Source organism: Didymella exigua (assembly GCF_010094145.1).
Source record: "Didymella exigua CBS 183.55 unplaced genomic scaffold M421scaffold_10, whole genome shotgun sequence".
Taxonomy (NCBI): Eukaryota; Fungi; Ascomycota; class Dothideomycetes; order Pleosporales; family Didymellaceae; genus Didymella; species Didymella exigua.
Window position 1 is genome coordinate 275,934 of NW_022984784.1, and position 21,839 is coordinate 297,772.

The following is a 21,839-nucleotide window of genomic DNA, read 5'->3' on the forward strand; positions in this document are numbered from 1 at the left end:
CTCGGCGACCCCGCATCGGATTGGAAAACGCAGTCGCGCTTCGGCGCGTGCTAAAACATCCTATTTGATCGGTGCCTCCGACGGATCTGCAAAGGCGTGCGACAAGGCTCACAACCAAATCAATTGCTTACAATCTTGGAACTTGGCGTCATGATACCCGTCACCATCGTTACTGGCTTCTTGGGGTCGGGAAAGACCAGTAAGTGCTGAAATGCCTCAGCAAATGTTGGTGCACTGTCAATCTTCACCAGGAAGGCTGACGTGTCGCAGCCCTAATTTTGAACCTGATACAACAATTACCCAAAAACTACAAACTCGCGCTCCTCAAGAATGAATACGGTGATGTCGCTGTCGACTCACAACTCGCTTCTTCGCAAGCCATCTCTGGCGTCCAAGAGCTGCTCAATGGCTGCATATGCTGCAACCTTGTAGGCCAGCTCTCCGACGCCCTCGAAACGCTCTCCACCGACATCAACCCCGATCGCATCGTGATCGAAACCTCCGGGTCCGCATTCCCCGCCACGCTCGCAATGGAAGTCAACCGCCTCAGCCGGGAGACGAGCAAATATGTCCTTGACGGCGTGATGAGCGTTATCGATGTCGAGAACTGGCAGGGCTACGAGGATACGAGCTATACCGCGAAGATACAAGCACGCTACACAGACCTCATCGTGCTGAACAAATGGGAGCTGGTCGATGAACGCAGGCTGGAGGACGTCGAAGATAGAATATTGGATCTCGACGTGGATCCCCCGATTCCACGGCAGAAGAGTAGCAAGGGCTGGGTTGACAAGAACATTGTCTTTGGGCTGGATGCGAAGCTCGCGAAAGCAGTGGAGCAGCCTAGCGAGAATGGATACGCGCATGACCATGACCATGATCACTCGAGTGAGGTTGAGGTCCTCAGCATTACGTTGGCAAGCAAAGATGGCAGTGGCAGCGTCGATACAGAGAAGCTTGCAAAACTGCTCGAGGACCCTACGAAAGACGAGGTCTACCGTATCAAAGGCGTGTTGTACGCGTCTACGCCGCCGCAATCTTCGGACAAGGATATCAGCACATCGGCACCAGCGAGTGGAAGAGGGCGTTACATCCTGAACTGGGCGTTCGGACGGTGGACTTTCACGCATGTGCCTGAGGCATCACCTGCGGCCGGGCATAGTGAGCCTGAGCTGCGCTTGACTGTTGTAACGGCGAGGTACGAGTCGAACAAGTGGAAGAAGCAGATTGAGTCCAGCGGGCTCATTGCTCTGCAAGATGGTGTGGAGGGGGAGTTGACGGTGGAGAAGAAGGCATAGAAAGATACCCAATGTTCGGAAATGATGGACTTTGCAAACATGTCTTGGTGGCGTGTATCAGAAACTGTTCACAAAAATGGTGTGCATGTGATGTATTCTCTGACCTCCCCACGCCGCTGCTATGCTAAATTCACTCGTCCATGACCACAACCCTCTTCTTCTTCTTCTTTTTCTTTACCTCTCCCTCCGGTGCATCCCCTTCAGCGCCCGCTAGGGCCTCCGCAGACTTCACCTTCTTCTTTTTCTTCTTCTTGACCGGCTGCGCATCTCCGTCCTCCCCTTCCATACCCTGCGGTGCAGCCGCCACGTCATCACCCTCAACAGCAACTCTCCTAACCTTCTTCTTCTTTTTCTTGACTACGCCCTCCTCATTGTACTCAACCCTTTCACTCGCCCTCTGCATCTCCAGCCTGCTCCGTTCAATTGCCTGCAGCGCGCGCGCCATCTCAGCTTCCTCCTGCTCCTTGCGCTCGATTTCTAGCGCAGTGAGGCGGCGATTCGAGCTCGAGTCGTCGTCGAGGGACAGTGACGCGAGCCCCGCGCTATCAACCTGCAGCAAGGACTTCTTGTTGCGTGCATTCGTGGCTTTTGGCGCAACGATGTCCTCGCGCTCCGGATCCGCAGACGCCGGGCCCAGCGTCTCGTCGCCCATGATTTCGACGCGGCGCACAGGCTTGCGCGGGCTGCGGGCGCGCGGGACGTTGTCGGACGATGCGTGACGGCTGGTGGAGAGATCCAGGTCCATGATCGGTATGCTGTCGATGTCTAGATCGCCGTCTTTGTTGCCGTCGCGCACGATTCTGCTGAGTGGTGTAACGGCGCCCGTGCCGCCTTCGGGGTCGATGTAGAAGGGATCGTCTTTGTAACGTTCTTTGCGCTCGGCTTTACGCCGCGCGATGATGTCGGGATCTAGATACTCTTCTTCCACGGCGTTTTGGTAGGATGCCGGTTCTCTATTGGGCGTGTCAAGACGGTCGGCTGCTGGGGCTGGTGTGGGTTCAGCGGAAGTGTATGATGCGATGGGATCGCTGTAGGCGGCGTAGACATCGTCTTCTTCTGCTTCAAAGCCTTCTTGCTCGGCTTGTGAGAGGAGCATGTGGAGATTGGGATTGATTGGAGTGTCGAGGTCGAGGTCATCTGGTACAGGTACCTTGCGCTGAGCACCTGGTGCAACTGGGTTGAGTTCGGCGCTGGAGAACAGCGCAGGTATGGCTTGTGTCAAGAGGAGTGGCGGTTCCGTGAAGTCTCCTTCTGCATCAGTCGGTGCGCCCGAGGCTGCCTCTGCTGCTAATCGCATCAACTCAAGATATTCCACAGCACGCTCCTGAACCTCAAGACTGGGGTGTGTTGACAGCGGTTCAAGAAAGTGTATAATGCGAGCCATGAGCAAAGACATCAGTGTCTTTCGTTCCGGAGTCCAAGATATTCGTTCATTGCCAGCCATGCTCGAGAAGACCTTGGGAATCGCCTGAAGATATACAGCAAGCGTTTTTGAAGATAGTTGTAGGGACGCAGGATGTAATAGCGATGTCATGACTGGCTCCGGCTGGGACAGGTATGTTGCGTATTCACCAACAAGCCAGCCAGCGTATCCAAGAACACCCTGTCCACCGTTGCCTGAGGCTGGGAACATGCGATCTCTGCGATCCACAAGCACAAGCGACTGCGCAGCGTCCACAGCCTCGTGTCGTACGCTTCTGACTCGCACCGCAACATTCTGTAACTCGTGGCCGATTCTGGCACCTACATCGTCATAATGTTCGGAATCCTCGTCGTCTGCTGAGGTTGCCGCATGCTTGGCAGCAGGCGAAACTCGGACAAGTTGTGTCAAGACGTCGATGTACCACTCGAAGTCGGTGACATTGCTGTACGTATCGCGCGAGCACATCTCCAGGATCCTTCGAATGACGGTTGTTCTGTAATCGTCCGGCAATGGTGGCGGCTGGTCAGATCTTTGCTCGTGTGATGGAAGCGCCTCTTCTGCATCTTCGTCGTCGGAATCAGCATAAGGCACTACGCCAGTGTTCCTGGAGCGGTCTTTTTCGGGCTCCTCTGCTCCAGTAGCAACGGGTGCGTTCCGCAGTTGGCGCATTAGGCGTCCCACGATCGCAGTAAGGTTATCTGGGTTCACCATGCCGACGACAAGGTCCAAGGCTCGCGTTCGTATCGAGATGTCCGGATCGTCGATGCACTCTAGTATTACGTCTTGTTGCTGGCCGACCAGGTATGGATGTGAGCCAACGATCTTCTCGAAAGCCAGTAGCGCAACATATTTTACTGCAGTTGATGAGAAACAATTCGGGGACCTTACATTCATTAATCGTGAGCTTACAGTTGGAGTCGCCTTCTATGACCATCATGCCTCGCAGCTTGCCAACACACAGCTTTGCTACTTCTTCGCCTTCTGTGGTGCCTTCAACAGCCTCCAGGATGCCTCCCTGTATTATGCCGCTGATGCATTCGTACAATAGGGACATGGCGGATGTTTCACGAATTATCTTCGTCAAAGGTGGTAACAGCTTCTTGATCAATCGAGGCTCGAGGGGTGTTAACGTCGCAAACTACGAGGCATTAGCATTGCTTCAGGAGACGCGACGAGCACCACTTACAAGCTTGATGAGCTTGATGGCCATCCAATTGTTTCCTCCCTCGACTAAAAGGTCAAAGAGGCGCGGCGCAAGTGGCAGAAAGTCCTGGGGTCTTCTCCATCCCAGCTCGCAGACGACGTTGACAATGGCAGCGGTTACACTTGGATCCTCGTTCTCGTCCAGAAGTCGCTCCTTGATTTTTGGCCATGCAGGTCGCAAGGTTTCCGGGTATACAAGCGCAAGTCGGTATAACGTGACCACAGTCTTCTTCCGGATTTGCGGACTCGAATGGGTCAGTCGCGGTATGAGGTCTGACAGCACGGAATTGGCCATGCTCGGGTTTATGACATGCGGTATAGCGCCAAGCGGGAGCGAGATGAACGGCGGCGTAGGCAGCATAATGTCCTTCTTCAGCTGGTTCTCCGCGAGCACCAGCACCTCGGTGTCTCTGCGGAAACTCTGTACTGCAGCCAGGTATCCTGTGCGCTTATGGCGGAACTTGGGGCTCGACATGACCTCCAGAACGTTGAAGGAGGCCCAAGACATGTCGTGGCCAAACATCTCGAGGTACGTGAGCTTCATCAGCGCGGTGGACTTGAGGTCCATGTCGTTGGAGCGGATCTCTTGCCGACATTCTTTGATGCTGTCGGCAATGTACTCCTTCTCTGAGCCCTTGTGGGTGCGCAGGCCGCGGATGAGATCATAGAGAGATTTCTCGAACATGGCTGCGGGCGCTCACGGGTAGTCTTGCGGTCGTTACGAAAGGCACGAGTGTAGGAATGGCCGAGGAGGGGCAGACGGTCGGCGGGCGGTGGTCGAGCGGAAGTCAGTGAGCATGTTTATCGAAGCATCGCGCACATATCCAAGCTCTTTCTGGCCTTAGCAATCGTAGCCTTCGAAGGCGCACAGGCGCTGTGTCGTGCTTGCCTTGGAGCACGAGTCGAAGCGCATCATCGTCCCGCCGGCGCATTCGGCGCCGACCCCAAATGAAGCTTGGACGCCGTCTGGACCTCCGCATTCACGAGCATCCACCTCCACCATTGCAACACATCTACAGCCGCAAGAATGACCACCGCAAACCTCCTCAGCCCACCATCCTTCATCCCTCCGTCGACTGCGCTCGCCCTCTCGCAAAAGGCGCCGCTAATCCTCGCCAATTCTCCCATCTCGTCTCTCCCATGGCCACTCTCACTGCTCTTCTCGCGCGAGACGCCCGAATCTTGGGCTATCCACGAGAACCTCTTCTTCTCAGCCCTGCGAACGGGCGACGAGAAGGCTGCGCAACAGATTCTTGAACGCCTCGAGTCACGGTTTGGCGAACAGAATGAGCGCATTATCACACTACGGGGGATATACAACGAGGCCACTGCGCAAACAGATGCCGACCTAGAGAAGGTGTTTGACGGCTACGAGAAGATTTTGCGCGAGGACCCAACAAACATGAGCATTCGAAAGCGACGGGTGGCTGTGCTCAAGAGCATGGGACGGACCGCAGATGCCATCACAGCCGTGACAGTGCTCCTGCAGAACTCGCCCACAGATAACGAGGCTTGGGCTGAAGCGTCAGAGCTGTATGCCAGCCAGGCTGCATGGGGTCAGGCCATATACTGTGCCGAGGAGGTGCTCCTGACTGCGCCCACAAGCTGGACTGCTCACGCACACGTTGCTACACTGCACTACCTGTCCACCGCGTCCAACAACCCACCGTCATTGAGCGAGCTCTCCCTAGCGCTGAAGCACTTCTGCCGTGCGGCGGAATTGAACGAGAGCTACCTGCGAGGGTTCTACGGCATCAAGACGGTAGCCTCGAAGCTCCTGCCTCTGCTCTCCGACACACAGGCCTCGTCTAGGAAGCGAGGTGAACAGGACGATGAGGATGTGCCGATACCAACACTGACAAGTGTACAAAAGCTGGATGAGCTTGCGACGAAGAAGCTAGGAGAGTTCATCCGGGATTTTGGGAGTAAGAAGAAGGGACAGTCTGGCTATGACGAGGCAGAAATCATCGCGGCGAAGGAATTGCTGAAACAGTAAAGCAACATGTATACCAGTCCGGTCTGAAAGAGTCCATTTACAGTGCATGGAGTTGAGGCGTTGACCAAGACCATCTAGACGTGTTGTCAGCTGAGTCAGAAGATAGTCTAGACGTGGACCTACACACGGGCGACCAACTCTGTATCCTCCATCAATGATAATTATACCCTACCGTTAAGGTTCAAGTTGTCGAGTCTGGTCGTGACCTCCTCCCAAAACATCAGACTGCCTCTCGCTCAGCCCTGTGTCACTTCCACGTCCATCCGTCTTGCGGTTGTGCACGCATTGGTCTTGCTCATTCATCATGGTCAACCGGCCTAGTGGAAGTCTATATGTACTGGAGGGTATTCGTACAAATTGCCACAGCGAGAATCCATCGTCCTAGCCCACAGATTGGAACTCTCACGACCAGGCGGAAGGTGGAGCTTAGATACCGTCTGGCTTGTATGCGCCGGTATGCGCTACGCGACGAGGCGCTTGGTACAGCCCATGCAGGTCAACAGCCTTCATCTAGACACGCGGTTGGAAGCAGAGACAGATCATTGCTCAGACGTACAGCGTCGATTAGGAAAGAGATGGCGAGGATGTACACATATCAAGTCATCAGCCATGAGACATCAGCCATGAGACATCAGTGCACACCAAAAGACAAACAGGCCACGAATATCGCAGCAGCACCTCGCACCCCCACCCACAGCGCATCAAATTCACCAGCCCAGACCCACCGCCGAATCCATGCCTCTTACCTCAGACGCCCGTACTCGGAGATTCCACACCCCCTCCCCTCCCATATACGAGGCTGGCATGGAAGAAAAAACAAACCCACAAGCCCTTGACAGCCAAGCAACGAAAAAGCGTTGGTGATCTCCTATAACGGCGTGCTCGTCGGCGGCGCGCGGAAATAGAATTGTTGCTCCACTGCGCAGGCTGTCGAGTGGATCGGGCACGGGGCTGGCGAGGAGGGTTGGCACGGAGCGTCGACAGGGAAGGGCGACTTGGGAGGGCGACATGGGTCAGGGATGAGGCTGCGAGGAGAAAATCGAGAACTGGGAGGGCGGCGACTCGCACAGTTGTTTACAATTAGTTGAGTGGGGCTCAGCGGCCTCGGATTGACTTGATTGATTACCTATTGAGCCTAGCAATTACCTGCATGGGTTTAATTCCTACCTTGTTGGGTAGGCGCGAGAATGTGAGGTCGATATCGACTTGATTGTTGACAAGGCTGGAGCCTTTTCTTCGCGCGATTCCCAGCACGATGAGATGACCGACATGGTTCGAGAAGGCTGGAAGCAGTGGACGAGGGGAGGGGGGAGGGTGGATAGAGGAGGCTGTGCCGGGTGCCCTGTCCGTTGTGCTGGTAGGTCGCTGGCGGTGATGCAAATCCTCAAAACGCTGCTTCTTCGTCTTCTTGGCAGTTCATGTCAAGCAAGTTGGCGATCATGCTGTCTACGGCCCCGCTGTTCGTCGTCGCTCACGCTGGTGACTTGGACGCCTAGAGATCAGCGGCTGCGGAGAGCATTACGCGTTCGTGGTGCTAGAGCACGTTGCAAGCGTTCAGCAAGGTCTGCTAGGTACTCTGCCGGGTGAGCTGCTCCGGCGAGTAGAAGCCCGGCAGCATAAGCAGTGGCAGCATAAGCAGTGGCAGCATAAGCAGTGGCAGCAGTAGCAGTGGCAGCATAAGCAGTGGCAGCAGTAGCAGTGGCAGCATAAGCAGTGGCAGCAGTAGCAGTGGCAGCAATAGCAGTGGCAGCAATAGCAGTGGCAGCAATAGCAGTGGCAGCATAAGCAGTGAGCAGCATAATCCGAGGGGCGGGAGTGCTAGACGTGGTCCTGCGGTTGTGTGACTGTGGAGCTGAGCTTCACGGTGCCGGGCCAGTCGGATGGGCTGTACGCATGCGGGCGGCATGCGGCTAGTGAATGCAATCGAGTGCCCAAATGCAATGTATGCTGGACGTGCAATGATATCGGTGCATTGCGGGAATTGTGTAATTACATAGCGGTCGCACAGCGCCAGTCTTGGGGTTCGATGACACAGGCACAAGGGGCTGGGGATACAGTGGTCAAAGTGACGTCGAGGGGCCCGTATGATTGCGAGAGTCACGTGGTGTTGAGTTGAGGCGGGCTTGTTCGTCAGCCATAATGGCTGGCAGGAAGCGTCAACATCAAAAACACGTCGGCAAACCTAGCCGGATGCTCTGCCGCGCTCTAGCTTGTGACAGTCGCAGTCTGTGTCGCTCGTGAAAGAGCGAAGGAACAAGCCATGGCAGAGAGTGACTGTAGGACAATGCAGGAGTAGCTAGCAGTTCATCCGTGGTCCGGTCCCGGAAGCGAGCATGCAGCGAGAGATGCAGGCTGGGCACGAGCAGATGCCGTGCGGCGTTGGGAGAGGTGCGCAGGCTGGGAGCAGCCTCTCCTTTTGCTGTTCGATAACGAATACGTGCTGCTGCAGTCTTTACCTGCAGCCGCTGCACCAAGACTGGTGGTCTGGCAGCCACCCAAGAGCGCCGTGCGGCATGGATGGGGTCTAGCAGCGGAGCCGCCAGCATGTGCCTCGGTGGTCAAGGTCAACAAGTTCGCGCACGCCGCGGCCCAGGTCGCACACGGCGGAAACGTGACGATGGGTCTGAAACGGCAGCTCAACGAGCGATGCGGTGTGCAGTGGTGAGTGAAGGACGGGAGGGCCAATTGCGTGTCCGTGACAGTCAGGGTTGCGAGCAGCAGCAGCAGCAGCAGCAGCAGCTGTGTGTGCTGTTGCAGTGACAGGCGAAAAGCGTGCCTGGATGCAGTGTCTAAGTTTGGTACGGTTGCTGGGGGGGTCAGGCCATCCCAGCATGGGTGGTGCGCCGACGGCCTTACACAGCCAGCACCGCGCTCTAGCGGACAGAGGTTTCGCAGAAACTCTGGTAGCTGAGACGGCCGGCGAGGGTTGCCCCCGCGCTGCCGGCGTGCTTGGTCGTTGGTCGCGGGCACTGCAGCGCTCTCCCCTACGTCTCGCTGCTTGCGTCTCGCTGCATACGCGCAGCGGTGTCTACATGGCTGCGGCAGCATAGCGGAGCACGGCGGAGCATAGCAACGCCCAGGACCACCGACTCGCTCGTAGCCACCCGGGCGCGCTAGCCTCTGTGCGGCTCGATTTTATTGCAATCGGTAGATCATCTCGCGAGTTTTGCGAGTGGTCAAAAGTGGTCAACCCCTACCATCCCGCAGCAGCAGCACTTCCTTTGTACGCCCGTGCTCGCCCGCCGCCCTCCTCCCTCTCCGCGCCGCACCCGCCGCAGCTCGCCCGCGAAGGTTGTCGTTCGTTGTCGCCAGTCTCTGTTGCAGAGAAGACTCGGAAGAGGCTGCTACCCGCGCCTGTGACTGGTGAGTACCGTTCGCGGCTCTGTCGCACCCCTACCCCCGGGCTCCAGCCGAGCGGGAACACGCTGGACGCGAGCCGCCACATTCGGGCTGGCGATGGCAGTGTGAGACGCTGCGAGGGCGAGCGAGACGTGCGAAGCCTCTGGCAGCGCTGCGACTCTCAGCGGCTGTTCAACTGTTGCTGCGAGCCATCCAGCTGTCCTGTCGCCGGCGTGCTAGCGCAACCGTGTTGATCGACATTGCCTCGTTGACCTCTTGCGTTGACCTCTCGCCTTGGCCTCCAGCTGCCTGGCCATTGCTGCTGCTGCTGCTGCTGCTGCCACCACGCACGATTGATGATTGACCATCGACTCTACGCGGCCGCTGACACGCAGCCTTAGTTGACCACTTTCACGCTCGCTTTCCACCGCTGCACCGCTGCACCGCTGCACCGCACCCATTGCTACCCATTCATATCCAGCAGCGCCCTCGCCGTCCGCCACAGCCCGCCGCAGTCGCTCGCGCTCCTCTGCCGCTCTACACACAGTCGGCCATTGTCCACCGCGCCCTGCCCGCGTACATGAGATAGCCGCACCACTGCACGCAGGCCACACCAGGCATCGAGAGCGCCTCCCGCGCACCGGCGACACACACCCGCGCCAGCGCCATGGGCAAGCCGGGGCTCGGCCTCTTCACCGGCCGCAGGAAGTCGCAGAGTAATGTGCTGGACGACGCCGCCACCGCTGCGCCCGCCAGCCCCGATGCTGCTGCTGCTGCTGCTGCGCCCGCGCCCGCGCCGCCCGCGGCCGACTCGGGCGGCTTCCGCCTCATGAGCCGCCAGGAAGTCTCGGCGACGGCGGAGCGCCGCAAGACGATGGAAAAGGAGAAGAAGAGCGCTTTTCCGCGATTCTCGGGGTTTGGCAGCGGCGCCAACAAGGCCCGCAACCACTCATTTGAAGATGACTCTCCAGGGTCCTCGAAGCGGTAAGGCTCCCTGGTCCATGCGGTAGCGCCGGCCTGACTGACTCCTGCATTAGTGACAGCAAGTCCAGCAGCGGGACGCAATTTTCGGCCTCTCGTCCTTACATTAACGGCCAGCATGGGTCTACCTCGACCCTGCCGTCCTCGACCGACACAGGCTCCGACGACAACCTCTTTGCCAACGTCCCGCGCCCGCACGTCACCCAGCACAACAGCTCCCCTGGCTCGTATTTCGCCTCCAAGAAGTCGCTGCCGGCCCTGCCCAAGTCTAGCGCAGGAGTACCGCCGTCCAATAATAGCAACAATACCAATACGATGCCGATGCCGTTCGGCTTTGGTAAGCGAGACCGCGCTATGACAGCCTCGAGCTACGCCAGCACGGCGATGCCGCCCAAGCTCGACCAGGACCTGTCCTTTGGGGAAGAGTCATCGTTCGACGACATCTTCAGCGGACTAAACCGCAAGTCGTCCCCTGAGATGCAGCGACAGCCTGAGCCGACGGGCCGCTCGCTCCTTGCGGAAAAGCGCACATTCCAGCCGGAGCCTATCAAGGTCCTGCCACAGAAGCATGTTGAGCCACCCCTAAGAAGTTGGGACAGCCGCGGTTCTGCCGACAACCTCATGGACTCGCCGCGTTCAGACAACGACTCTCCGCCCGCACCGCCTGCACACAAGTACCAGCAGTACGCTCCCGTCTCCATGGCTCCCGACAGCCCCGACCTGCAGTCGTCTGCTACCTTCCAGGACCGCAACGGCCACGCCGCCCGCGAGCCCTTTATGCCGCGCGGAGGAGACAGCTCCCCTGAGCAACAACCCACGTCCATCTCGACGTCGTCTGCCAACTCCTTCGAGACCCCCCTATCATCGCGATCCGCCTCCACCAATGCCACACCGAGGGCCCCGCTGCCGCCGTCGGCCATTGCATACGACGACAATGACGATGACAACATGTTTGCGCCGCCGCCGTCCAAGCCGCTGGCAAAGACATTGTCTGCACCCCGGCCTGCGCCTCCCGCCGTCAAGAACCCCCCTCGACCGGCCACTGCAGGCGGCTCGCGTGTCATGTCACAGGCAGAGTTTCGTGAGTACCAGAAGAAGCAAGCCGCTGCACCACCGCCAGAGGAGAGCGACTCGGAGGAAGACTACGAGGACGAAGAAGACGCCATCAAGAAGCGGGAAGAGGAAGAGGTACTCCGGCGGAAGAACCAGCAAATGTCTTTCGCACGAGAAGCAATGCGTCGCTCGACAACGGCACCGGCAGACCCCAACCGGCCAGAGAGCATCATCGACAATGCTTTCAACTCGACCATGGGCTTCCCGTCCGAGACTTCGATGAAGGCCGACGAGTGGGAGGACGAGGATGTTCCCCTTGGGATTCTTCAACAGCACGGGTTCCCCAGCGCAGCACGCAGCCGGATGCCCACCCAGCCTACCAATGCGATCCCGTCGTACTTTCCTGACCGTCCAGCCTCGGCTGGCGCCATGGGTGGTAGCCGCGGACCGGCCCTCCCCGCCTTTGCCAGGAGACTGCCGATGGACCCTCACGACTCCTTCATTGGTGGTGGTCTGGTACACCACGCAAACCGTGAGTCGCTGGGCTTCAACAACTTCCCTCGCGGCCCACAATCCGTCGCTGGCGATGCCATGGGTGGAGGCTACGGGCAAAGTCCCATGGGCCCACCGCCGCCGCTCATGTACCAGGACGCTGGCATGGCAGCACCCTCTCTCGTGGATCAGATTCAGATGCGCGACATGTCCAAGAAGAAGTACCTGGGTGGTGCATCTACCAAGAAGCCCGCGGAGGGTCCATTCACCGGCATGCTCGGACAGCAGATGAACGCCCAGGGACAAGTCCAGAACCCAATGCGCATGTCCCATATGCCCACGATGAACGGTATGAATGGTATGAATGGCATGAACGGTATGAATGGCATGAACGGCATGAACGGCATGAACCCCATGATGATGGGTGGTGCCATGAACTCCCCCGGCCAGATGCCCATGATGGGCATGGGCATGGGTCAGATGGGATACACACCGCAGCAGCAAGAGTTTATGCAGATGCAGATGCAGTACCAGCAGATGCAGCAAATGATGGCCATGCAGCAGATGCAGTACCAGCAAATGCAACAGCAGCAACAGCAACAAGACCCGCGGATGTCAATGGCAATGCCAAACAGCATGTTCAACAACGGCATGATGGGGCAGGGTCAGAACATGATGGGCAACAACTCGTTCCTGAGTGTGCCAGGCATGCAGAATGGTATGCAACCTCCAAACAACCGGGCCATGTCCATAATGTCCTCTTCGCAGCGCCCATTTACCACGTTCGGCGGAGGCATGAACAATGGCATGGCCATGGGCCCCGGCCCGGGCTACACGCCCAGCATTGCCCCCTCCGAGCGTTCAAACATTGGTCTTTCAGCGCGCTACAGACCAGTCACTAACCACTCGGACGCAGTCTCGAATGGCACAAGCATGACGCTGCAGGCCACATCTGGCGGCGCCAACAAGCCCGGCGCCATCAAGGGCATCCTCAAGAAGAGCCCGCAGATCAACGTCGACGAAAAGGACGACGAGGAGGACTGGGGCTCCATGGCCGCCCGCAAGAGCAAGTTCGGCAAGGGCAAGGAGAACGCGACCGCCGGCCTGGAAGACCTGACGCGCGGCCTGAACATCTGAGACGGCGCCTTTCCAATGCCTAGAAGATTGAAGACGACCTTGGAGTCGAGACGAGACGAGACGAGACGAGACGAGAGGGGACACGTTTGAAGATTTGACCGCCGGGGGGGGGCTTGCAATATGGAGTGATGGATTTTCTGCATCTAAATGGCGTTTTCTCTCTTGCTTGAAGCTTGGCTGGGCTTGTACGGAAAATTATCAACGCGACTACCCCTTTGCGATATCATATGGCATTGAAAGGGGGGCACAGAGTATTGCATGCATATCCAAAGCTTAGCGGCTTTATTCTTTGGGTCGTTTGGAGGAAACGAGGGTCGGTGGGACGGGATAGAATTCGATGTAATTATAATACCACATGCTTCGGCTCCTTCTCCGCACTTCTCCGCACTCGTACCCGCATCGCACCTTTGTCAGTTCATGGAATGTGGAGAGATGAGGCAATTCGCGTGTTGTAGGTAGGTAGGTAGCAACGATCAGGACCCAGACAACGCCACCTAGACTAATACCTCCTGGCCGAAATGGACGCAGACGCATATCCAACTCCAACCCCAACCCCATTCCATCCAGAAGACATCCAACTCATCCAGTGCCCCTCTTCCAACAACACTCTCAACCCTCCCACCAACTCACCACATCACCACCCCCCTCAAACCACGCATCCTTACACCCTCTGACATCAACCACATCAACCCAGTCGTCATTCTCCACTGCCAGCGCCCGGGGAACGCGTTTCAGTACACCGCTCGCACACCCATCGAACCCCATGCCCACACTGCGCTCAGCAGCCGGTGTCTCGCGCTCTTTGCCTTGGACGTGGAGAGGGAAGGCGCTGCTCGCGATCCGGCGCGGCGGCGCGTCGTGCATGCCGACGTTGGCATCATGTTCGAGCGGGTGGGAGTCGTGGACCAAGCCACAGCGGTCGATGCGCTGCATTGCTCTGACGACGGGATCCGCGTAGTTGCGCAGACGCCACGTTTTGCACTGCGACGTGTACGTGAACGCCCAGATAGTAATGTCTGGGTGCGTCTGGATAGTGAGTTCGCTGATGTCCGGCAATCTACCAATCTCAGTGCCAGATAGGGATATTGGCCAGATGGAAGTGTTGGTCTCGCCTTCAGGCCTGTCGGCTGGATCGAAGGCTACGGGCTCATCCCACCAGTTGAGCCAATGGTCACGATGGCGGCCGTCGGATGAGAACGGGGGTGCGTTGTATATTTCCCGACTCTCCGCTGCTTGCTCAAGTTTTGAGAGTGCGAGAACGTCGGGCGGTATGCTGTACAGCACGATAATATCTCCATATGCTACGACGATCCGGGCTCCAGATGACATGTCGGCGGCCGCCGTGTAGAATCGCGGAACACTTTGGAAATGTGTTGACTGCTTCAAGGGATCAGGATTCTCAGGTGGGGTCAAGACGACCTTGCGCAATAGCTTCGTAGGCCCACCAAGCGGTGCATCACATCCGAGGGTCAGCCGTTTAGTGGAGGGGTCGATGAAAAGCACGTGGTGGCCATCACTCAAGGGCACAGCCTGGAGGTGGTCGCAGTCGTGAGATTGGCGACGGTGCCCCTCCCAAGCGAAGGAGTTCCAGAAGGGGATCGTCATCGGATTGGGGAAGAACTTCCGGTTGAGAGCTGGTCTGTCACTGGGGTGCGCGGCGCTCGAAATCAGGCGCAGCTTTTTGGCCGATTCGAATCCAGGACGCGGCGATAAGAAGTAGAGGTGGTCACTTGGTGACGTGAGTGGGAACCATCGACTCAAGCTCTGTCCGGTCAATGCGTCTATCCAATGTAGTTCGATGCCAGCTGAACATCCAAACGCAACGCAACGGCGCTGCGGGCATATAGAAACATTGCGTGGTGGATCATCTTCGGAGCACAGGTGACGGTAGAAGATGGAGGTACCGCTTTCTAATGGGATGTTCTGTGCAGATGGTGTGGCGACTGAGTTTGTTCTCAGGTTCTTCAGGGGTCCACGAAGATTGAGATTCCACGTTTGGTTGATCAGGTTCTGATCGTGAGTATTGGGGTTATCGGTGCCACGGAGACTGAATTCTTGGCTGTGTGCTCTGAGTTCGATTGCACTGAACGTGTCCAGGTCTGGGTTCTGAACATACGGGAAGCCGCGAAGAACTCTGGGCGAAGTGTGTTCCAAAGAGTCTATCGCGTATTGTAGATCGCTGGTGTCACCCACAGGTATTGTTGGCTGAGTACCAGCCCGGGGCGGGAATCCATCTCCTTCGACACAAGTATCTTCAGAAGCAGGCTCGGGAGGTGGCCGACCGTATCGAAGCTCGCATACCATACCCATTCTTCCTTCTAGAAGAGCGGCAACAGCATCTCGACCAACAGACGTGTTCATACTCACAGAAAGAACCCTTCTCGGGCATAACACGCTGGTAAGCGGTTGCAACAGGCCATCCCTCATAGCGTAGATATAGATGAGGGTGTCTTTCACCACCATTAGGTACTTGCCGCAGATACTCGCAGTGAATATCAGACCCCCGTTGGCTCGCCCTTTGTGGGGGGCATAGCCATCAGCCAGGTCAGAGAAGTCAATATCGGTGCTTTCGACGATGACAGGCCCAGCATCCAATCCATTGCCGGTCCAATGAGCATTAAGAGCACACTGACGGGAGAGGTACCGACTGATGGACCATACCCCGTCGCTATATGGGGTAGAGTGTATCTGCATCTGACCGGAACAAGCACTCAGCCTGGAGGTTGTACAAGAAATGTCGCCAGTCCACCCTCCACGGGTCAACATCGCAACGAGCAGGCTTCTGTTCAGACTCGCCATCATCCACCTGCGGCAGGTCCGCCGAGCAGCATTGAAGTCTTTCGCATTGAGGTAGATGTATATGCTTACCAGTATTTCTATGGGCAGTGTGCCAGAAGGCGGAAGTGGTGACTGTGCAACAGCCTTTTCGTATGTAAGCGTGGGGCCTTTCAACATCTTTCCGGTGATCATCGGGGTTTGAAACGAGTCGTTGGCGGTGGGCGTGCTTGAAGGGGTGTCGCCTTGTGTAGTGATCTGACCCAGCAAGCCAGTCTCGTTCTCAGGACACTCAGACAACGGATCTGCGAGCTCCTCAATCGGTGTGTTGACCCCAAGAAGCACGCCCGACATGCTTCGTACCACACCCAGCAGGCTCTCGACGGGTTCTAGTACCACTTCTTCAACACTCGCACGATCGACCATTGAGAATGAGTCTGTGCGAATATGACGATACAGACACGTATCATCAAAAGATTCTGTCAGGCCAGGGAGTTGAGATGTTGAGTTGTTGTGTGACTCTGCAGATTGCAGACTGGGTCCGCTAAATAAGAACACACCAGGAGAGACAAGGTCAAAACTTGGGACCGACCCGTGAATCGAAGATGCTGGCCGTGAACCAAAGCTCGATGCTCTCGATCGCGTTTGTGGGCTCGTACTGTGCGCTCCTCGTTCTGTGTTACCACTGAATAACGAACTGATGACTCTATGAAATGTACCCCGTGGTCTCAGTTGTCGTCTGTAAAGAAATGCGCTTCGATAATGATCGACCCTTGAGATACGAGAAGTACTCCCACGACTGGCGGTTGTAGGAAGACGTGTAGAACGAGGGAAGACATGGCGTAGTACTTCTGAGCGTCTTGTTGCTGGAATATCAAGGTCACGATATGAACGGGATCCTGAATGCTCAGTCGCACGCCTAGGAGTTGCATCGATACAGCTCGAGGCTTCGGACATATGCTCCATCGTCTGACACATGTGTGTAGTAGGGTGTATGGGACTGAGAGACAGCCTGTGGATACTCGGTGATTCGAAGGACGGCGCGACCTGACGAGGCTTGGTGTCGAGTGTAGGAAGGACGGGTTCTGACTTGGTGCCGGCAACTCCCCTTGAGAGGTAGATCTGGGAAGACGTTGTCGCTGCACTCCCAATGGGAGGCTATGTAGGGTTGGTGCGCGTGCGCTAGGGTCGTGTTGTAGTGATAATAATGCAACCAGGATCGAACGATCGGATTCAAAGATGATACTGCTTAAAAATGAATAAAGGAAGAAGCAACACAGTCACCCGCAATGCATTCGCAGATGGATTGCCGGGCGAGCGATGTTGAATGAGGTGGAGCCGGGTCATTAAAAGCGAAGACATTGCATTTGGGGTATCGATTAGAGGGAAAGAACGCCGCGGGCTTATGCTGGAAGGCAATACGAACAACTTATACAGAAGGTGCTATGCAAACTCTCGGAAAGACGAACATTAAGACAAGAAGAGGCTGCTACTTGTGCTCATTCAAGTACCACCATTGCTGCTGTGCGGAGTGGATCCATCGGACGTATTTGTGGATCTTGCGTTCTTGTTCGTAAGCCAAGCTTCGTTCAAACTACAAAGTTCATTAGTACTAGGGTGTGTCAGATGGGTTAGTAAACTTACGGCATAACAAGACTTGGAATCTCGAACTTCAGGCCACGCTCTCTGGCTTCATCCAATGTGAGCCGGCCTACTTGTCGAGTTTGCCCATCGCGTTGGGCGTGAACAGCGTCCTCTTGAACGTCGCGTCCTAAGTTTGATCGCTCGGGATCGTGCAGACTCCGGAGAGCAATGAATTTCATCAGAGGTCGATATGTTCGTGCGTAGATGAACAAGAACCAGACAGTTGCAATCGCCAGTGGTGCAACCATGACAGCGCGTTTGAATGCTTTTTTCAAAGCCAGCTGTCCAGCGACTGTTGCTTGGAAGAATACTACTCCAATGATGACACGGTCGCACATCATTGTCCAGCCTCTGCCCGTCGAATGCTGGCGATGCTCCATTGCGTAGAGCAGTTGGTATTTGTGGACGAATTGACCAATGATGAAGTATGCAAGACCGATCAGAAGGACCTGCCAAGAATCTCTCAAGACACTGTAGACAAGACAGATGATGAATATAAGTATAGTCTGAGGCAGGAAGAAACCATAGCTGAAGACGGGAGGCTGTACGAGTTCTGCGTAGTCTAGTGCAACAGTCAGTACCAACTTTGCCGTGGGTTCAAAGGTACGTAAATACCTCGGGGTGTCTTCGCTCCGATCAAGTAGATGGGATACAATGAGAGGGCGCCAAACTCTAACAGGCGGAACGGGAACAAACCGAAGGCTTGCAAGATGATAAAGTTGGTGTAGAAGCCGATTAGAGCCGACAGAGATCTAGCCAGTGCGAAAGCAATCTCCGTAGCGCTCGTCAGTCTCTCCGAGACCTTGCTCAACAAGTCCACAAAGTTGGATGCAGTTCCGAGAATCGTGAACCAGATAAAGAAGTTGAAGAACGTGAAGAAGAAGTTCTTTGATATGACAGACAGCTCGACGTCACCTTGCGAGATCATGCCTTGCTTGTTCGCCAACCCTGCCAATGTTAGTAAAAAGAAGATTTCCGTGCGATGGTACTTACAATCATAGAGGAATGGCACGAGTACGTTGAGCAACGTCACTGATAGAGTCGGCAAGAACGAGTTCACCAGCTGTTCCAAGAGTGGGTGCTGCGTGAGGGCGTATGCCAGCCGCGGGAAGACTTCCTCGATAGCGCAGGTGTTCAATGCGCCAGCGATCGGGACAAGGATGAGAGCCCAGAAGATGGTCAATACTCCAATGAAGAACGTGATGGTCCAAGACCTGAATATGCGTTGACTCCGTGAGAGATAGGTGTTGGGCCAAACAACATCAGATGGAGCGGGGCTGTTGTTCGCAAGAAGCTGAAGGGGCGACGGGTCCAAGACAGCTTGTATGGCCATCTGTGCACTTGCCACACTGTCCATCGTCACGAAAGCCAGCGGCACTGGTTCAAACTCTTCCTTGCGCAGCGCCTGGATTTGGTCATCCAGTCTGCGAAGCTTCTCTTCGTAGTAGTCGATGGCATCGACGGTCTTGTAACGCAGCCTAAGGGGACCGTGCCAGATTTTCGCTTTTGGTCGCTGGCGTGCATATGGAACAACGTCATCAGGATCTCTATCAGTGCCGTTGAGAAGTCGACTGTCTTCCCGGTCGTCCGCACTGGCCTGCGGGGGATGAGGCTGAACCACAGGCAGGGTTTCCAAGCTGCGTTCAACCCTCCTGCTTCCCAAATGGACCGTCCAGGCTTCTTCAAGCTTTCGCAGTATAGTCTGTCGCCTGATCATCTTATCGTCCAACTCTTTCCAATTCCTACAAAGCGTCACACTTTCAACCCTGCCGATTTGGAGGTCTTCTATGAATTGCTTTATTTTATCCTCGGAGCGCAGATCCAACGGGATTCCGGATAGTCTAATCGTCCGATCGGTGATGGTTGTTTGACTGCCCAGGTACGCTTGTCTTATGTCGATGATCCGTCTGGTCTCCGAAACAATCAGGTATAGGATGAGCGCTGTGAAGAGGTAGACAAACACGAGGTACATCCAGAGGTAGTCTGTGTAGTTGTAATAGTCGTACTCGGCCCAGGATGTCCACAATGTGTCTGAGCGCATCTCAAGGTGTTCGCCCTTCTTGTCGCCATCGCCACCAGAGGGCGGTTTTTTCCCCTCCGGATGGGTATCGTGAACCGGTTTGATTACGGCGAGTGCGAAGAACAGCGTGACGAGGAGGAATTTGATTGCGAGTTTGAAGAATGCGAGATACTGCAGCCTCGTTAGCTCAAAGCCGTACCTGAATCATACCACATACCACATAGGCATCTAGACCAGCCGAGGCTAGCACCTGCTCATCTGTGATCTTCCACAGGGGTACTATCCAGCCGAAGAAGGTATCCGGAAGCGCAGGAAGCGCAGTCGCAAGGTTGTTTTGCTTCTTGCGTGCAGCGTACAAGCCTTTCCACCGTGGTCGCAGGAACTACGTTGCCCGATTAGCGCTTTGCTACCAGGTCACAAAGACAAGAGTCGTACACAGAAGAGTAGAAATGCTCCCACGCCGAGTGTCAAGGAGATGTAGAGCTGTAGTCGAACATCGCGCGCGTCCTGGTCCCCTACCACGTCGCGCCCGCTCCTACAGATGGTAGTTTTGTTTTTGTTATGGTCGTCCATCACCGCGTAATGTGTCTGGTAGCCATGCCAAAAGGTGGGAGTAAGAGACAATGGGGGGTCGCGGGAATTGTAAACGCGCGTGCACAGAGGGTCGGCGCGGCGGTGAGCTCATACTTCGTAGCATGCAGGACGTAACAGGCTAGGCAGAGCTTGGGCGTAGGGCTGTAGCCCGCCCATGTGCTGCAGCCTCGCCCTATCGATTCTTGTTCTCCAGCGACTTTGTGTTTCACGCTCACAGACTGTCTGAAAGAAACGGCGACATCCATGCACGTTGTTCTCATGGCTTGATCGACTCTGCAAGCCATTTGATTGGGCTGTGAGGTCCTGTTACTTTTCAGTGTCTCACCTATGCTTTGTTAGGAGACATGTCCTTCAAGTAAAACAACCCACAACCCTCAGCGTACGAAGTACAGTAAAGCATCGAGTTTTCGTCTTCGATCCGACTCAAATTGCGCCCTCGTCAACGACCAAGGCTTGCAAGCCAGAATTTAGACGGCATAGCGCCAAACAAAGACCGCCCTATGCCAACCGTGCACAAACGGCCAACGATAACTACTTATTGTCACAGATGTGACATCTGCAGAATCGCGTGCATGTCTCTTCGCAACGAGGTATCTGTGCTGGAGGCATACAATCATGCTAAGTTATCCGAAGAAAGGTATTCTAGTCGGAGAGAACAGCGGATTTTTGTTCTCATCCAATGCAGCATGACCCGCGGATTAACCGCAGCCATGGCAGGCAAACCGGCGAAATGGACAGCTTCGAACACAGTGATACGGCAATACGGCACAAGACGTCCACTAAAGCGAGCCACAGTCATGCAATACAATATACTGCTAGCTGGAGCCGCTCGATCCTGCAAATCGAACAACGTCTTTCGGAGACTGATTGCCAAAATCAACGACCGCTGCATTTGCAGCATTCTGGTGTGAACGCATGATCTGTGTCATTCTGACTGACCTCACCCCTGCCTCCCAATTTGTGCTAGTGTGTGGATTATCAAGCATTGAATTTGCGCTTGGCTAAAAGCTTATTTGATGGCCCGCTCGTGATGCCAGTCTAGGTCTGGAACACATGAGATGTTTGGTCGACAAGCGCTGCCAGGACGCGCAATCTGGGTTCCAAGAGTCGGTCCCTTTGACGATTTGACATGGGTTACAGATGGTAGTGCGACTCTGAACGCCCAGGCGAGCAAGTCCAACGCTGCAATTACGTGGCAGAGGCCAGTGTGTAATTGTTTGGAGCTCGTTTTGGGCACCTCTTCGACGGAGCAGCGCTAAGGCTATGCCCGCTGCACTGTCACTGGCGGTCATCAGCTGGTCGCCCGACAGCCCACATCCCAGACGCCATTCCCGTTCCGCAAGCCGTGAATTGGGGCACGGCGCGTCTCTAACAATATCGTCCACCTTGCCCCAGCCCTGCTTCTGCTCACATCGCTCTCGCCTCCAGACAACACGCTTTTCCTCATCCCGCGACCGAACCGCGCATTCCAACTTGTATCGACATCCACTCGGGCTTCTGCATCCGACATCTCTCAATCTGCACCCTCTCAGCCGGACCAGACCCTGTGTTCCCGCAGCGTGCGTCGCCCTTGGCAGCCAAGATTGATGTGTCTCTTGGGACAGCCTTGGATACTCTCTACCGACGTCAAGTGGTACGTAAATAGCCACCCGCAATGCAAGTCTCGACGGCTGCCCGTGTTGTCTGTGCGAGAAGGGCATGGTGTTGCATTGTCGCGCACCGGCGATCGCCCGGCTCTCGCACTTGCAGCCGCCCATACGCTAAGAGCAGCACTGCCCCGATCGCTCCCCACATCCGCAAGGTCGACTCTAAATGCCCCTGCCACGCATGTAGCCACCCGCAATGCTGACTGCAAGCCAGCGCATTTTAGTTCCTGACCACCGT

General features: G+C 56.0%; 8 protein-coding genes across 8 annotated transcripts; 4 read left to right on the plus strand and 4 right to left on the minus strand.

The window, feature by feature from the left end:
• The first annotated feature begins 135 nt into the window (after positions 1 to 135).
• M421DRAFT_419403 (uncharacterized protein) lies at positions 136 to 1,402 on the plus strand. Its single transcript, XM_033592100.1, has one exon. It carries the CDS (start codon positions 531 to 533, stop codon positions 1,296 to 1,298), a length of 768 nt encoding a protein of 255 aa, XP_033449863.1. The 5' UTR covers positions 136 to 530; the 3' UTR covers positions 1,299 to 1,402.
• On the minus strand, positions 1,401 to 4,818 carry M421DRAFT_419404 (Adaptor protein complex AP-3 delta subunit). The gene is made up of 3 exons (XM_033592101.1): positions 3,908 to 4,818; positions 3,631 to 3,859; positions 1,401 to 3,575 (listed from the first exon to the last, which is right to left on the minus strand). Exons 1-3 carry the CDS (start codon positions 4,607 to 4,609, stop codon positions 1,429 to 1,431), a joined length of 3,078 nt encoding a protein of 1,025 aa, XP_033449864.1. The 5' UTR covers positions 4,610 to 4,818; the 3' UTR covers positions 1,401 to 1,428.
• Positions 4,819 to 4,951: 133 nt separating this feature from the next.
• M421DRAFT_4079 (uncharacterized protein) lies at positions 4,952 to 5,920 on the plus strand (the record flags this gene model as incomplete). The annotated part of the gene is made up of 1 exon (XM_033590338.1): positions 4,952 to 5,920. The coding sequence occupies one exon, from the start codon at positions 4,952 to 4,954 to the stop codon at positions 5,918 to 5,920; it is 969 nt and encodes a 322-aa protein (XP_033449865.1).
• Positions 5,921 to 6,050: 130 nt separating this feature from the next.
• Positions 6,051 to 6,934, plus strand: M421DRAFT_419406 (uncharacterized protein). The gene is made up of 2 exons (XM_033592102.1): positions 6,051 to 6,677; positions 6,719 to 6,934. The coding sequence occupies exons 1-2, from the start codon at positions 6,253 to 6,255 to the stop codon at positions 6,792 to 6,794; spliced, it is 501 nt and encodes a 166-aa protein (XP_033449866.1). The 5' UTR covers positions 6,051 to 6,252; the 3' UTR covers positions 6,795 to 6,934.
• Positions 6,935 to 8,833: 1,899 nt separating this feature from the next.
• M421DRAFT_419407 (uncharacterized protein) lies at positions 8,834 to 9,735 on the minus strand. Its single transcript, XM_033592103.1, has one exon. The coding sequence runs from the start codon at positions 9,363 to 9,365 to the stop codon at positions 9,114 to 9,116; it is 252 nt and encodes an 83-aa protein (XP_033449867.1). The 5' UTR covers positions 9,366 to 9,735; the 3' UTR covers positions 8,834 to 9,113.
• A 191-nt stretch (positions 9,736 to 9,926) lies between these two features.
• M421DRAFT_59942 (uncharacterized protein) lies at positions 9,927 to 12,922 on the plus strand (the record flags this gene model as incomplete). The annotated part of the gene is made up of 2 exons (XM_033595731.1): positions 9,927 to 10,243; positions 10,297 to 12,922. The coding sequence occupies 2 exons, from the start codon at positions 9,927 to 9,929 to the stop codon at positions 12,920 to 12,922; spliced, it is 2,943 nt and encodes a 980-aa protein (XP_033449868.1).
• A 532-nt stretch (positions 12,923 to 13,454) lies between these two features.
• M421DRAFT_125271 (uncharacterized protein) lies at positions 13,455 to 16,937 on the minus strand. The gene has a single exon (XM_033587326.1). The coding sequence runs from the start codon at positions 16,673 to 16,675 to the stop codon at positions 13,532 to 13,534; it is 3,144 nt and encodes a 1,047-aa protein (XP_033449869.1). The 5' UTR covers positions 16,676 to 16,937; the 3' UTR covers positions 13,455 to 13,531.
• A 263-nt stretch (positions 16,938 to 17,200) lies between these two features.
• M421DRAFT_60108 (DUF221-domain-containing protein) lies at positions 17,201 to 19,934 on the minus strand (the record flags this gene model as incomplete). The annotated part of the gene is made up of 6 exons (XM_033595745.1): positions 17,201 to 17,291; positions 17,342 to 17,903; positions 17,957 to 18,289; positions 18,335 to 19,532; positions 19,579 to 19,743; positions 19,797 to 19,934. 6 exons carry the CDS (start codon positions 19,932 to 19,934, stop codon positions 17,201 to 17,203), a joined length of 2,487 nt encoding a protein of 828 aa, XP_033449870.1.
• Between the last annotated feature and the right edge of the window lie 1,905 nt (positions 19,935 to 21,839).

Bases quoted from the DNA above. Each gene is read 5' to 3' on its own strand.
- M421DRAFT_419403 (XM_033592100.1), top strand. From the start codon at position 531: ATGGAAGTCAACCGCCTCAGCCGGGAGACGAGCAAATATGTCCTTGAC.
- M421DRAFT_419404 (XM_033592101.1), bottom strand. From the start codon at position 4,609: ATGTTCGAGAAATCTCTCTATGATCTCATCCGCGGCCTGCGCACCCAC. The intron at 3,860-3,907 runs GTAAGTGGTGCT...AATGCCTCGTAG, and splicing joins CCATCAAGCTCATCAAGCTT to TTTGCGACGTTAACACCCCT. The intron at 3,576-3,630 runs GTAAGCTCACGA...CATCAACTGCAG, and splicing joins CATAGAAGGCGACTCCAACT to TAAAATATGTTGCGCTACTG.
- M421DRAFT_419406 (XM_033592102.1), top strand. From the start codon at position 6,253: ATGTACTGGAGGGTATTCGTACAAATTGCCACAGCGAGAATCCATCGT. The intron at 6,678-6,718 runs GTACTCGGAGAT...CCCATATACGAG, and splicing joins GCCTCTTACCTCAGACGCCC to GCTGGCATGGAAGAAAAAAC.
- M421DRAFT_419407 (XM_033592103.1), bottom strand. From the start codon at position 9,365: ATGTGGCGGCTCGCGTCCAGCGTGTTCCCGCTCGGCTGGAGCCCGGGG.
- M421DRAFT_125271 (XM_033587326.1), bottom strand. From the start codon at position 16,675: ATGTGTCAGACGATGGAGCATATGTCCGAAGCCTCGAGCTGTATCGAT.